Here is a 15,325-nt window from a genome sequence, read left to right on the forward strand (position 1 = left end):
TATTCCCCACATGTTTCTCTTCATCCAAACATTCTTCTTTATTATCAGTTTAATACAGTTAGCCTCCGCCTGCTCACAGCGAGGCAGAGACTAACTAACAGCACCATAACTCACATTTATATAACAATAATAACTCAATTAATCATGTTGTGTATCTGCATCGCTCGGCGCCGTCAACACTTTTATACCGACTGAAGAAAGATGTCGAAGAAATCACCAGTTCAGAAACATTCAAATCTGATTTAATAAAGAAAGAATCTCTTTATTTAAGGATTTAAAATGTTTTGTAATGTGATGATATTTAAGTCGTAAAGAAGACTTTAGTCTTCATCTCTTTGGACTCATCAGCTGGTGTTTCCTGCAGCCCGAGTGGAGCGTCACAGTGTGGCGTGTTGCACTAGAACGTAGTGGCGAGCGTCCGTACGAGTTGGGGATGAGAGCGGCTTGTTGTCAGCAGCTGAAGTTACACGTTGGACTGAGTTTATATCTCTTAAACTTAACTTAACTTAACATAACTTCACAAACGCATCATCATCATTCCCCTTTAACTCCGGCGCCAGAAACGTATTAGAACATAAAGAGCAGCGAGAGCCGGCGGCTGTTTGAAGGGATGTTTCCTCTCTGAGAAACACTCGAGCTCCATATGAGAAGCATCGATTTCTTATTTTCACTTTGAGTTTCACACAGAAAAGCATTAGTGTGTGTGTGTGTGTGTGCGTGTGCGTGCGTGCGTGCGTGCGTGCGTGCGCTCATTGGGGACTTTGCTTGGCTGCGTCCTAGATTCACCGCAGCCAAATGATAATGAGCTAAGATTGATGCTCGCCTTCTTCCTCTCCTCTTCTTCTTCCTCTCCTCTTCTTCTTCCTCTTCTTCCCCTCTTCTTCTTCCCCTCCTCCTCTTCCTCTTCATCCTCCCATAATCGTCCTCTGTTCCCTTCTGATCGATAGATACTTTATTGATACCGAGGGTCTGCTCCTCTTGTCTAAGATCTGTGTTGCATGTTATAAAGTTGCAGTCACCGTCTGTCGTGACATTGAATGTCTAACGTGCGACTCGTCGTGTTGCAGGACCGCTGGTTTTGGCGTCTGAGGAACAACAAGGTGCAGGAGGGTTACCCCATGCAGATCGATCAGTTCTGGAAGGGTCTGCCTCCTCGCATTGACGCCGCCTACGAGAGATCTGACGGGAAATTTGTCTTCTTCAAAGGTACGAGGGAAAATGTGTAAAACATATTCACCGTCGATGAATCACAGTTCTGCCTTGAACTCGGCCTTCAGTATCCGGGGCCGGACACCGTGTACAAGAGGTGGATGTTTCCAAACTGCTGCACCAATTTACTTATTTATCATTACAGTGGCAACAACTTAAATGTGAATAAACAGCCTCGCAGTGCAGCTGCAGTGTGAAGAGGAAGGTGTTGAAGAGAGTAACACGTCCGCTTGTGCAGCTCTCTGACTGACAGTGCTTTCTTATTCGAGATTTTGTTAAGACTCGGTAAAGTTGAGGACCCAAATGCAGAACGCAAGACAATGTTAACAAAAAGAGAGCTTTATTTAACACAGCTTACAATTCCAAAAATCGAGGCAACAAGAAAAACTGAAAAAACACAAACCAGGCAAGACACGACGTAGCATGGGGAAGCACAAGGAACCATGGATGAAACACGAATGACGATCTGACAAGGCACACTGGGACGGACAGGGATATATACACACAGACACTAAACAAGGGAACGAGACACAGCTGTGGGAGAAATGCAAAAACACAAGGGCAGGCGAATGGACACAGCCGAAACAAATTAACAATCACAGAGTCCATAAAAACACAAGGGCAGGCGAATGGACACAGCCGAAACGAATTAACAATCACAGAGTCCAGAAAAACACAAGGGCAGGCGAATGGACACAGCCGAAACGAATTAACAATCACAGAGTCCAGAAAACACAAGGGCAGGCGAATGGACACAGCCGAAACGAATTAACAATCACAGAATCCGGAAAAACACAAGGGCAGGCGAATGGGCACAGCCGAAACAAATTAACAATCACAGAGTGCGGGAACAACACAAGGACAGGAAATAAAACAAGACATGATACAACGGGAGTGAGCATTTCCAAATAAAACAGGAAATGCAAATCGAAAGTTGTGACAGATTTATTCTCAATAATAACAGAATCTGAAACTCTTTGAATGTTCACATGTTTCTTCACTGTTACAGTTTTATAATATAGGATTTTAATGACATTAATATGCATTATGATCCTTTAAATAGATTAATACTACACTAACACTTATACTTAACCCATGTCGCCCAACACTGAGAGGTGAATCAGCTGTTTCTGAGCCTCTGACGCCACTAAATATGAATATTTAAGTCTTTACCTGTTGATGAGGATCAACTGGCTTTTAATCAGCGAGGATAATGCGAGTCGTCATTGTGAGAACACGAGTAAGAACAATTCTGCAGGTTTTAGAACACGTTGTGGATCTGACGGAGACCTTTCTCAAGAACAAATGTAAGAAGGAAGATATTAGTGAAGGAGTGCGTCGTGTGTGACAGACCTCTCGACAGATGTTTAACGTGACATCTCGCTCACTTCCAACGAGCTGTTTCTGTCCTTATAAAGGTTTCAGGTTTCTATCATCAGTAATTAGTTGTACGTTATTTAATACACCATTAAGAAGAGGGTCATTGCATATTTGATCTTTTTAGTTTTCATTGTGTTTCAGTTTAATTTCTTTTATAAAAGTAAACACGTATGTTTGGCTGACGGACCAGTTTTCAACAAACAAACAAAATCTCTGTCTACCATCTGCTGCGGTGTTATTAGACCCTGACCTGCTGTCTGCAGGCGCTCCTCCTGAAGACACATTTAATAAAGTGTGAAGTAGAGAAGGCCTGGAGTAATAGAATCTTAGTCTACGTATGAAACCTTCTCATCCCCCGTCTGCTGACTGTGGAGTCACTCTCTCTGCCTCCATCTTTATCTCACTCTTTCTCTCTCACACACACACACACACACACACACACACACACACACACACACACACTGATGGAGTGTCCTGCTATCTCAGCCAGCCAGGAGCAGATATTAATAGCTTTGCTCTCTCAGCTGCCGACACACACACACACACACAATGACACAGCTCAACCACGCTTTAACACACACACACATGAAGAAGCTCGGCGATGCTTCTTGTGTTTGCAGGTCATTCTCTTCTGCATGAGTTCACATCAGATGACTTCAGAAAACACACTTTCAGTAGTTTTTCCATTTCATTTTGAAACTATTTTTACCACGTGGACGATGTAGGAGATGGCGTGCATGAAAAAAACCCCAGCAAAGACCCAGAGGCTGTGCGACACAACACATTTCTAACTCTTCTGTGGTGGAAAGTAGCTCCGAACATCCGAGTTACGGACAGTTTTACATTAGGTCATTTCCAGAGCGACTTACATTGAACTAAGTATAGGGTCTCCCTGGACCAACTCAGGGTTAAGTACCTAGCTCAGGGGTACAATGGTATTGAACTCCCAACCTTCTAGTGTTTTGTTTGGAAGGCGACCACTAGGCCATCACCACCAGTGTTCTTTATTACTCCATTGTTTCTGAGGGAAATGTTGCTCTTCTGACTGCATTAATAGATGTTCTGGAGATGTGAATGTTACAATGTTATGTGAACAGCTGCTCTCTCACAGTCGATTACTGAACTAGTTGGTCCTTTGGGTCGAACATCTCTAATCTTGAGTGGATTAGTTATTTATTAATGCTTCTTCGTGCTGAATCACTTCCTTCGGTGCTCCGATTTGAGACGGCGTTCATGTGAGTTTTCCCAGTCGGAAACACATTTATCTGATTAATTTGACACCACTTGAATGCAGCACAAATGATCTAAGTCGCAACTACAATGAAGTTTAATTTGTGATTCGGATCGGCCTCAAAAGTACACACACACAGTAATACACACAGTACATACACACAATACACACACACAGTACAGATATCTGTGGTTGTAAATGCACCGTAAATAACAGAACTTGACAATAGTAATAATAATGTGTCACAATGTGTAATAATAATGAGTAATAATAATGTGTCATAATAATGAGTAATAATAATGAGTAATAATAATGAGTAATAATAATGAGTAATAATAATGTGTCATAATAATGAGTAATAATAATGTGTAATAATAATGAGTAATAATAATGTGTCATAATAATGTGTCATAATAATGAGTAATAATAATGTGTCATAATAATGTGTAATAATAACGAGTAATAATAATGTGTAATAATAACGAGTAATAATAATGAGTAATAATAATGTGTCATAATAATGAGTAATAATAATGTGTAATAATAATGAGTAATAATAATGAGTAATAATAATGTGTCATAATAATGAGTAATAATAATGTGTAATAATAATGAGTAATAATAATGAGTAATAATAATGTGTCATAATAATGAGTAATAATAATGTGTAATAATAACGAGTAATAATAATGAGTAATAATAATGTGTCATAATAATGAGTAATAATAATGTGTAATAATAATGAGTAATAATAATGTGTAATAATAACGAGTAATAATAATGAGTAATAATAATATGTCATAATAATGAGTAATAATAATGTGTCATAATAATGAGTAATAATAATGTGTAATAATAACGAGTAATAATAATGTGTAATAATAACGAGTAATAATAATGAGTAATAATAATGTGTCATAATAATGAGTAATAATAATGTGTCATAATAATGAGTAATAATAATGTGTAATAATAATGAGTAATAATAATGTGTCATAATAATGAGTAATAATAATGTGTCATAATAATGTGTAATAATAACGAGTAATAATAATGTGTAATAATAACGAGTAATAATAATGTGTAATAATAACGTGTAATAATGAGTAATAATAATGTGTAATAATGTGTAATAATAATGAGTAATAATAATGAGTAATGATAATGTGTAATAATGTGTAATAATAATGAGTAATAATATTGAGTAATAATAATGAGTAATGATAATGTGTAATAATAATGAGTAATAATAATGTGTAATAATGTGTAATAATAATGAGTAATAATAATGTGTAATAATAATGTGTAATAATAATGTGTAATAATAATGAGTAATAATAATGTGTCATAATAATGTGTCATAATAATGAGTATTAATAATGTGTAATAATAACGTGTAATAATAATGAGTAATAATAATGTGTAATAATGAGTAATAATAATGTGTAATAATAATGTGTAATAATGAGTAATAATAATGTGTAATAATGAGTAATAATAATGTGTCATAATAATGTGTAATAATGTGTAATAATAATGAGTAATAATGTGTAATAATAATGTGTAATAATAATGAGTAATAATAATGTGTAATAATAATGTGTAATAATAATGAGTAATAATGTGTAATAATAATGAGTAATAATAATGAGTAATAATAATGTGTAATAATGAGTAATAATAATGTGTAATAATAATGTGTAATAATAATGAGTAATAATAATGTGTCATAATAATGAGTAATAATAATGTGTCATAATAATGAGTAATAATAATGTGTCATAATAATGTGTAATAATAACGAGTAATAATAATGTGTAATAATAACGAGTAATAATAATGTGTAATAATAACGTGTAATAATGAGTAATAATAATGTGTAATAATGTGTAATAATAATGAGTAATAATAATGAGTAATGATAATGTGTAATAATGTGTAATAATAATGAGTAATAATATTGAGTAATAATAATGAGTAATGATAATGTGTAATAATAATGAGTAATAATAATGTGTAATAATGTGTAATAATAATGAGTAATAATAATGTGTAATAATAATGTGTAATAATAATGTGTAATAATAATGAGTAATAATAATGTGTCATAATAATGTGTCATAATAATGAGTATTAATAATGTGTAATAATAACGTGTAATAATAATGAGTAATAATAATGTGTAATAATGAGTAATAATAATGTGTAATAATAATGTGTAATAATGAGTAATAATAATGTGTAATAATGAGTAATAATAATGTGTCATAATAATGTGTAATAATGTGTAATAATAATGAGTAATAATGTGTAATAATAATGTGTAATAATAATGAGTAATAATAATGTGTAATAATAATGTGTAATAATAATGAGTAATAATGTGTAATAATAATGAGTAATAATAATGAGTAATAATAATGTGTAATAATGTGTAATAATAATGAGTAATAATAATGTGTAATAATAATGTGTAATAATAATGAGTAATAATAATGTGTCATAATAATGAGTAATAATAATGTGTAATAATAATGAGTAATAATAATGTGTCATAATAATGTGTAATAATGAGTAATAATAATGTGTAATAATAATGTGTAATAATAATGAGTAATAATAATGTGTAATAATGAGTAATAATAATGTGTAATAATAATGAGTAGTAATAATTAGTAATAATAATGTGTAATAATAATGAGCAATAATAATGTGTAATAATAATGTGTAATAATAATGAGTAATAATAATGTGTCATAATAATGTGTAATAATGAGTAATAATAATGTGTAATAATAATGTGTAATAATAATGAGTAATAATAATGTGTAATAATGAGTAATAATAATGTGTAATAATAATGTGTAATAATAATGAGTAGTAATAATGAGTAATAATAATGTGTAATAATAATGAGCAATAATAATGTGTAATAATAATGAGTAATAATAATGAGTAATAAAAATGTGTAATAATAATGTGTAATAATAATGAGTAATAATAATGTGTAATAATAATGTGTAATAAAGTGCCGTGTCATCTGTTCCCTCCGTCAGGCGATAAGTTCTGGGTGTTCAGGGAGGTGACGGCTGAGCCGGGTTACCCTCACAGCCTGGTGGAGCTGGGTAACTGCCTCCCCAAAGACGGCATTGACACGGCGCTGCGCTGGGAGCCGGTTGGGAAAACGTACTTCTTCAAAGGGGACCAGTACTGGCGCTACAACGAGGAGAAGCGCACGGCCGACCCGGGGTACCCCAAACCCATCACCGTGTGGAAGGGAATACCGGACGCACCGCAGGGCGCCTTCATCAGCCGCGAGGGATGTGAGTATTCAGTTTGGTAAATGGAGACAACGTCTAAAAAACATGCTTATTCCAGAAGTCTGATGAACAATGAAAAGTCGTTCTGTCGGTTCACTGGCCGTCAGACTCTTCACAACGTTTATCCTGCAGAAGCAACACTGACACGCTGTCTGCCCATTATCATTTTCACTTGTCCAGTCGTGAACTTGTGACCTTGTGGAGGCCTCAGAGGGTGTGTGTGTGTGTGTGTGTGTGTGTGTGTGTGTGTGTGTGTGTGTGTGTGTGTGTGTGTGTGTGTGTGTGTGTGTGTGTGTGTGTGTGTGTGACAGAGATCAGAGGCGGTGACATACTCGGTGGGGTATGGTGTTAGATGAGAAGATTTCCTTCAGGGACTTGGTTGTGTGTGTGTGTGTGTGTGTGAGTGTCTGTGTGTGTGTGTGTGTGTGTGTGTGTGTGTGTGTGTGTGTGTGTGTGTGTGTGTGTGTGTGTGTGTGTGTGTGTGTGTGCGCATGCGTGCGTCTGTGCGTGTGTGTGTGTGCGTGTGTGTCCTTGGGTTCTCTGCCAATTAGGGTTCAGTTTAGTTCAAATGTAGTTTAATAACCTCGCAGCTGTAGACGTGTTATTGTGCAGAAAGTTACAGATTACTGAACACGTTTCTAAAATATAAATCCGGAACTCATTCATTGGATAATAAATGTGAATGAAAACAAAGAACCACGTAAAGATGTTTCAGACCGTCTTCATGTGATGGTGGTTAGAAGAAACCTGCTGATAGTAGCCAACACTTATTTTATCTTCTCATCACATCTGCCTGTTTGTGTGAGACTGAGGGTGAATCACTTCCTGCTTTCTCCCCCCTCCCTCTGTATCTCTCACATACGTCCCATTTGTCTCTCTGCAGCAGCGTCTGTCTCACAGGCGTTACATAATATTGTCCTTCAAAATAAAAATAAACCCCACTGCTGGGACTGATGCTATAGCTGCCTATAACCAACGTCTCACAATAGAAATGTTATTGCCTCTAATGAGATTCTGCGTCACAGGAATCTGTGAGAGCTGAGAGAGCGAGCTGAGAGAGAGCTGAGAGAGCGAGCTGAGAGAGCGAGCTGAGAGAGTGAGCTGAGAGAGCGAGCTGAGAGAGAGAGCTGAGAGAGAGCTGAGAGAGAGAGCTGAGAGAGAGAGCTGAGAGAGCGAGCTGAGAGAGCGAGCTGAGAGTGCGAGCTGAGAGAGAGAGCTGAGAGAGAGCTGAGAGAGAGAGCTGAGAGAGTGAGCTGAGAGAGTGAGCTGAGAGAGAGCTGAGAGAGTGAGCTGAGAGAGCGAGCTGAGAGAGCGAGCTGAGAGAGCGAGCTGAGAGAGCGAGCTGAGAGAGCTGAGAGAGCGAGCTGAGAGAGCGAGCTGAGAGAGCGAGCTGAGAGAGAGCGAGCTGAGAGAGAGCGAGCTGAGAGAGAGAGCTGAGAGAGATAGCTGAGAGAGAGCTGAGAGAGAGAGCTGAGAGAGCGAGCTGAGAGAGCTGAGAGAGAGAGCTGAGAGAGCGAGCTGAGAGAGAGAACTGAGAGAGAGAGCTGAGAGAGCGAGCTGAGAGAGAGAGCTGAGAGAGAGAGCTGAGAGAGCGAGCTGAGAGAGCGAGCTGAGAGTGCGAGCTGAGAGAGAGAGCTGAGAGAGAGCTGAGAGAGAGAGCTGAGAGAGTGAGCTGAGAGAGTGAGCTGAGAGAGAGCTGAGAGAGTGAGCTGAGAGAGAGAGCTGAGAGAGCGAGCTGAGAGAGCGAGCTGAGAGAGCGAGCTGAGAGAGCGAGCTGAGAGAGCTGAGAGAGCGAGCTGAGAGAGCGAGCTGAGAGAGCGAGCTGAGAGAGAGCGAGCTGAGAGAGAGCGAGCTGAGAGAGAGCGAGCTGAGAGAGAGAGCTGAGAGAGATAGCTGAGAGAGAGCTGAGAGAGAGAGCTGAGAGAGCGAGCTGAGAGAGCTGACAGAGAGAGCTGACAGAGAGAGCTGAGAGAGAGCTGAGAGAGAGAGCTGAGAGAGCGAGCTGAGAGAGAGAACTGAGAGAGAGAGCTGAGAGAGCGAGCTGAGAGAGCGAGCTGAGAGAGAGAGCTGAGAGAGCGAGCTGAGAGAGAGAACTGAGAGAGAGAGCTGAGAGAGAGAGCTGAGTGAGAGAGCTGAGTGAGAGAGCTGAGAGAGAGAGCTGAGATTTTTTTAGATTTTTCAAAAACACTTTATTTACATATTCTTAAAACAAACAGTTTACTAATAAAGTGTAACTAAAAATCATATTATCATATCAAAAATATATATTTATAAATAACAATTCTATAAATACATAAAAATTATCCAATAAAACACAAAAAAGTGTAAACATTCATTATTCACAGTGCAGATAATATAATATATATAATAATATAATATAATTTTTAAAGTCCAGGTTATTTACACGTCTGAGAATGCAGCTGGTCACATCTCTCCACACCAAATCAGCCGGGCCGGTAAGATATTTTTGTAAAAACTGAAGTCTAAAAGTGGCTGTTCGGCTGGCCAGGTGGACAAGGCCCTGTCCCCCCTCCTCTCTGGATAAAAACAGCACCCCCTGTGGCACCCAGTGTAGACCATCCCAAAAAAGAATCCAACATCTCTTTCTGTAGTTTTGCTAAAAGGCCTGAGGGAGGGTCTACACAGGTCAGACGGTGCCACAATTGGGATGCTACAAGGTTGTTTAAAACCAAAACCCTACCTTTAAAAGACATCTGAGGGAGCAGCCACTTCCACTTGGAAAGCTTTCTCTGAATCTTTTCTGTGACGTTCTCCAAGTTCTTCTGGACAATAATTTATTTTCCTAAAACCACACCAAGATATTTCAGGCCATCAGTTCTCCAGGTGAGGCTCTGGGGAAGAACTGGGAGACATCTCGAATTAGGTAGACATTGTCTACCATGGACCTGCCGGGCCCACAGTAGGTCTGGTCCCGGTGGATGACCTGCTCCATAGCCTCCCCCCTAGCCTGGTGGCCAGAGCCTTGGACAGAAGCTTGTAATCCACACACAGCAAAGACACAGGGCCTGTCCTGCAGGTTTCCTTTCTTGGGCAGGAGCGTTATCACGGTCCTGCGGCAGGACATCGGCATTCCACTATATCACCCTCCAGGTCTTTCATAGATCTGGTGATGTCATGTGTGACATTGAGGGTGTGCTGCTGACAAAGCATTTTAATTTCAGTCTTACCATGGTCCCACCACTGGACCCTTCCTCTGCCTAAAAACACTCCAGAAATAAATAAAAGCTTCTCTAAATTTGTTATCAAATTAAAAGCAAAGAGTGATCTGTAAAACCAGCAGGTATAATATTGCACATTTTAAAAATGTTAAAATGATGTTTAAAACAATAAATACGATCTAACCTGGGACCATGTGTATTGTTTAGCCTCTGCGTTCATCCTCCGCCATACATCCACCAGACCATGAGGGCGGACCAGCTGCCTCAGAACATGCTGGGACGCTCTGCGTGGTTCCGATCTAAAAAAGCATTTTCTTTTTTTTCTGTACTGTATTCCCCCAAGAATAAAAAATCCTCCGAGGCACAGCTATTTAAAACATCATTATTTTTTTGTAAAAACAACTTCCTCTCTGCACCGATTGTTGGGGCATACACATTTATAAAAACAGCATTAAAAAGGTCAAACCGGGCTTTTACTAAAAGCAACCTCCCCTCGATAAAATGCTCGACCTCCAGTGAGACTGGAGTAAAAGATTTGGAGAAGAGGAAACCCACTCCTCCACTAAGAGATGTGTTGTGGCTTAAAATAACTTCCCCTTCCCACTCCCTCCTCCAGTCTATCTCGTTAAAGCCGTCGCTGTGCGTCTCCTGTAAAAAAAGGACATCAACGTGTTTTAATTTTGCAGTTTCATATATTTGTGTCCTTTTTTTAAAAACTCTAGCTCCGTTCACATTTAAAACACTCATTTTAAAAGTATCCATGGCTGAGATTTTAAAATAAAAACTAAAAACAAATGAATTAATTAAAACACCCATCATCACTGTTTTTTTTGTTTTTTTACTCTGAGCTGAGAGAGAGCGCTGAGGACACTGAGAATGTTTCTCACTTCCAGAGAAAGCTTTTCTTAAAGAGTGAAGCACGGAGTTTGTCTCCTGAGAGCGAGCTTTGGAGGAACTGAGGAAACCTCAAGTTCCATGGGGTGTTTAGACGGAGTGGCTTCACCTCTGTTAGATGCTTTCACTCCACTTGTACTATGGGATGGATTCTGCAGTTCTGTACAGACATATTCCCCTCAGGATGAATTGTACAAAGCTGGTGAGCTCAGTTCAACATTTCAATTTGTCCGATACCTTCCAAACCAATGACTTTCAGTGCTAGCATGCTGGTGTAGCATGTAGCTCACTGGGCCTACACACAAGTAAAAATAATTTTTTTTTTTATCAATTTGTTAAGTTTTTCTCAATCTGAATTTGCACATTTCTTACCATTCAAATCACGTGATAAGACTGTTGTCTCCTGTTGCTGTTGGCATTTACTGCTCTAGTTGTGATTCAAAAAGGCAAAACTTTATCCACCAATTAATTTACGATACAACTTTTACTCTGAAATTAATTTTTATATGACACTGTGTAGAGTGTAAAGAGAAAAATGTAAACCAGTAATCTTGTATTAGATTGGTTACTACCGAGCGAACTTTTGACTTACTTTACTTATTTACGCATCAAAAGCACACACTTTCACGTCGCGCTGGTGATCAGGTAGCAATCAATGATACGATACAAACTAGACTTTCAATATTTGTCACAAAGTCCCTTCTAAAAACAAATCAATGAAATGAACTATCTTTCATTTGGACAACAGAAATGTGTAAAAGAAAAATCATATTGTCACAACACAATTCCCCTAAAGTGGATAAACGATGATACTGAATTAAAAAAACTCAACCCACCAATTTCCCTCTTTCCTCGACCTCCCACTGACCTTTCCTTCTTCCTTCCTCCCCGTCCCACTCGTCCTCCCCTCTTCAGACTACACCTTCTTCTACAAAGGGAAGGAATACTGGAAGTTCGACAACCAGAAGCTGACGGTGGAACCCGGATACCCCAAGTCCATCCTGCGCGACTGGATGGGCTGCGACCAGTCTGACATGGAGCGCTCCGGCAGCAAGGGGAACCGCGGAGACCGCCAACTTCCCCTGGACGATGTGGACATCATGGTGACCATCAACGACGTCCCGACGACGGTCAACGCCATCGCCGTTGTGATCCCCTGCATTCTGTCGCTGTGCATCCTGGTGCTGGTGTACACGATATTTCAGTTTAAAAACAAAGGAGTGCAGCAGAACACCATGACGCAGCACTACTACAAATACCCTGTTCAGGAGTGGGTATGACAGGGTATAGGTATGTCAAAGTTCATGGATTAAAGGGGGTCAAGTCAGACTGTTAGCTAGTTTATGTTGGTTTATGGCCCAGAACGCTAGCAGAAAACAGTGGAAAGTCAATGCTGAAAGACGCTAATTGTGCTAGCTAGTGATAAAACACTGAGAATGCTCTGCGGGCGTATATTTAGACATTAGCTCAGAGTGTGTGTGAGAGAGATGTGTGCCTGTCTTGTGACACAAGCAGCGTAAAACTGCAAGGATACTGATTTTGCTGATACGGCAAGAGGACTTGATTGGCTCAGGACAGAAAACACACCTGATTTGTCCACAACTTCTCTGGCTAGTGGAACGGGGTCTTATGAGCGACACTGAACTTTGACCTCTGGGACCTACTAACACAACTCTTCTCAGCGGAAATAAAAAGAAAGAGGATTTGGGGCAGAAAGAATATGCTCCTCAAAGCCAGACACCAACTCCAAGTTTGTTCTAACAACAACTTGTACACGAGAACAACTTCAACTATTAAGTCAGATTAAATTGAATGAAAACAAAAGAAAACATCGAAGTTGAAGATAAAATGTTGGTAGAAAGGCCATAACAAAAAAAGAAACACAAGGATCTCTCTCTGGATCTCTTCACTTTATTACATTTATAGTTGTATGGACCTGTAAAACTGTCAGAGGATCTTTTTCTCTCTTTTCTTTTCACTTCACACCACAAAAAACAGACTTATCACCATTAACTCAGACCTTTGTCAACTTAAACTCCCTGCTTTGGTTTACACAGCACGGACCAATGGATGTTGGTAGATGTAGAACAGCTGATCGTCAGCATATAGAGATAAATGAATGTCTCGGTCTCAAAAGACGTACACGTTTGCTCATATTTAACAAGCTGTACACAACCAGGGCTTGTATTTATCAAACCTATTCACAGTGACTTAAGTGGAAGATAAAAGTCCTTCACATTTACTCCTTTTTACAATTTTCAAAATAAAAGCTGCTGATGTTTTGAGTGATTTTTCACAATATGATTGGCGATGGTGAGCAATATGTTTTGTTGAAGCAGTATAATTAAGAAAGAGTTGTTTTAGCCTACTTTTATTATTTTGTGTGTACATTGATTGGATATTACTGCAATTAGCAGGGATACAAACAACACTAAAGCTGGTATTTATTTTGTAATCAAGTTCCAGTTCTTTGACTTTTCTATCAGCAGCATAATTACTTGCAGTGGAGTTTCAGCCAATTTCCTATTGATTCATCCCTATTTATATATTTAAAATATATTACAATCATGTTTTTACAGATTGTTTTTACATTTTATTAATTGCTACTTGAGATATCAAGGATTTAACACAAATAGAATGAACCTTTTGGACATTTAAATGACATATTTTGCACATATGTAAACTATTTAAGCATTTTAAGAATGAACAGTTGGGTAACTCCTTGAGTCTGATCGGCTCTTCCTGCTTTGAACGTACAACTTTAATGTTACACTTTGCTGTGAATTGGATTAAGTTGCTTAATAAATGTGTCTGAACACTTACGCTCAGCAAATAACGTTTTAAATTGTAGATTGGGTCTTAAGTGTAAATCTTAGAAGTTTGATAGATACGGGCCCTGAGCTGAACTAGTTAGTCTGATCTTTGTGTTTCTCTCTTTCCACACGAGGAGGGAAGCTCATCAACATGTGAGGATTGGAGAAATGCAAAAAGGGAGGAAATAGAGGGGGGGTGGAAGGAGGGTATGTGTGGGTCTGTATTAGTATGCTGTCTGCGGCACGGCGACATCGACCGAGCTTAATGAAGTACTTCTGTTCACAAAGGTCTAATGGGGCGACTCGCCCTACACATGCCTCGCTTTAATCCTAGTGTCCTCCCTCTGTCTGTCCTCCCTCTGTCTGTCCTCCCTCTGTCTGTCCTCTCTCTGTCCTCCCTCTGTCTGTCCTCCCTCTGTCTGTCCTCCCTCTGTCTGTCCTCTCTCTGTCTGTCCTCTGTCTGTCCTCTCTCTGTCTGTCCTCTCTCTGTCTGTCCTCCCTCTGTCTGTCCTCTCTCTGTCTGTCCTCTGTCTGTCCTCTCTCTGTCTGTCCTCTCTCTGTCTGTCCTCCCTCTGTCTGTCTGTCCTCCCTCTGTCTGTCTGTCCTCTCTCTGTCTGTCCTCTCTCTGTCTGTCCTCCCTCTGTCTGTCTGTCCTCCCTCTGTCTGTCTGTCCTCTCTCTGTCTGTCCTCTGTCTGTCCTCTCTCTGTCTGTCCTCTCTCTCTCTGTCCTCTCTCTGTCTGTCCTCTGTCTGTCCTCTCTCTGTCTGTCCTCTCTCTGTCTGTCCTCTCTCTGTCTGTCCTCCCTCTGTCTGTCCTCTCTCTGTCTGTCCTCTGTCTGTCCTCTCTCTGTCTGTCCTCTCTCTGTCTGTCCTCCCTCTGTCTGTCCTCACCGTCCATCTGGCCTCTCTGTCGGTTTACTCTCTCCATCGTCTAATCTTATGTCTACGTTCAGTCATTATGGTTTAATAAGTGCTTTTATTGTTGGTGAAAACTAAGGAGCTTGTCATTTGTCTCCAGTTTTGTCATTTTAAGTTGTATTTGGCCCCATAAATTGTAAACTTTTAGTTATTTATATCAATTTAGGAATTTAAAGGGCAACAAACCTGCATGGGGAACAGTTTTACATAAACTACGTTCGATAGTCATTCTGACTATTGAACACATATGGTCAATACGGGTGGTGATGGCCTAATGGTCTAGTAGTACGCCTTCCGAACAAAAAAAGGTCGGGAGTTCAATACCAGGCTGCCACCAGTGTACCCCTGAGCAAGGTACTTAACCCCGAGTTGCTCCAGGGAG

General features: G+C 39.3%; 1 protein-coding gene across 1 annotated transcript; it reads left to right on the plus strand.

Moving 5' to 3' along the window:
• Positions 1-1,037: 1,037 nt before the first annotated feature.
• Positions 1,038-14,471, plus strand: LOC115006037 (matrix metalloproteinase-24-like). Its single transcript, XM_029428064.1, has 3 exons — positions 1,038-1,206; positions 6,877-7,143; positions 12,129-14,471. The coding sequence occupies exons 1-3, from the start codon at positions 1,038-1,040 to the stop codon at positions 12,491-12,493; spliced, it is 801 nt and encodes a 266-aa protein (XP_029283924.1). The 3' UTR covers positions 12,494-14,471.
• Positions 14,472-15,325: the final 854 nt, after the last annotated feature.

Source organism: Cottoperca gobio, unplaced genomic scaffold (genome assembly GCF_900634415.1).
Source record: "Cottoperca gobio unplaced genomic scaffold, fCotGob3.1 fCotGob3_435arrow_ctg1, whole genome shotgun sequence".
NCBI lineage: Eukaryota > Metazoa > Chordata > Actinopteri > Perciformes > Bovichtidae > Cottoperca > Cottoperca gobio.

Coding starts and splice junctions, on each gene's coding strand:
- LOC115006037 (XM_029428064.1), top strand. CDS start 1,038: ATGTCTAACGTGCGACTCGTCGTGTTGCAGGACCGCTGGTTTTGGCGT. Junction 1,207..6,876: donor GAAATTTGTCTTCTTCAAAG/GTACGAGGGAAA, acceptor TCCCTCCGTCAG/GCGATAAGTTCTGGGTGTTC. Junction 7,144..12,128: donor CTTCATCAGCCGCGAGGGAT/GTGAGTATTCAG, acceptor TCCCCTCTTCAG/ACTACACCTTCTTCTACAAA.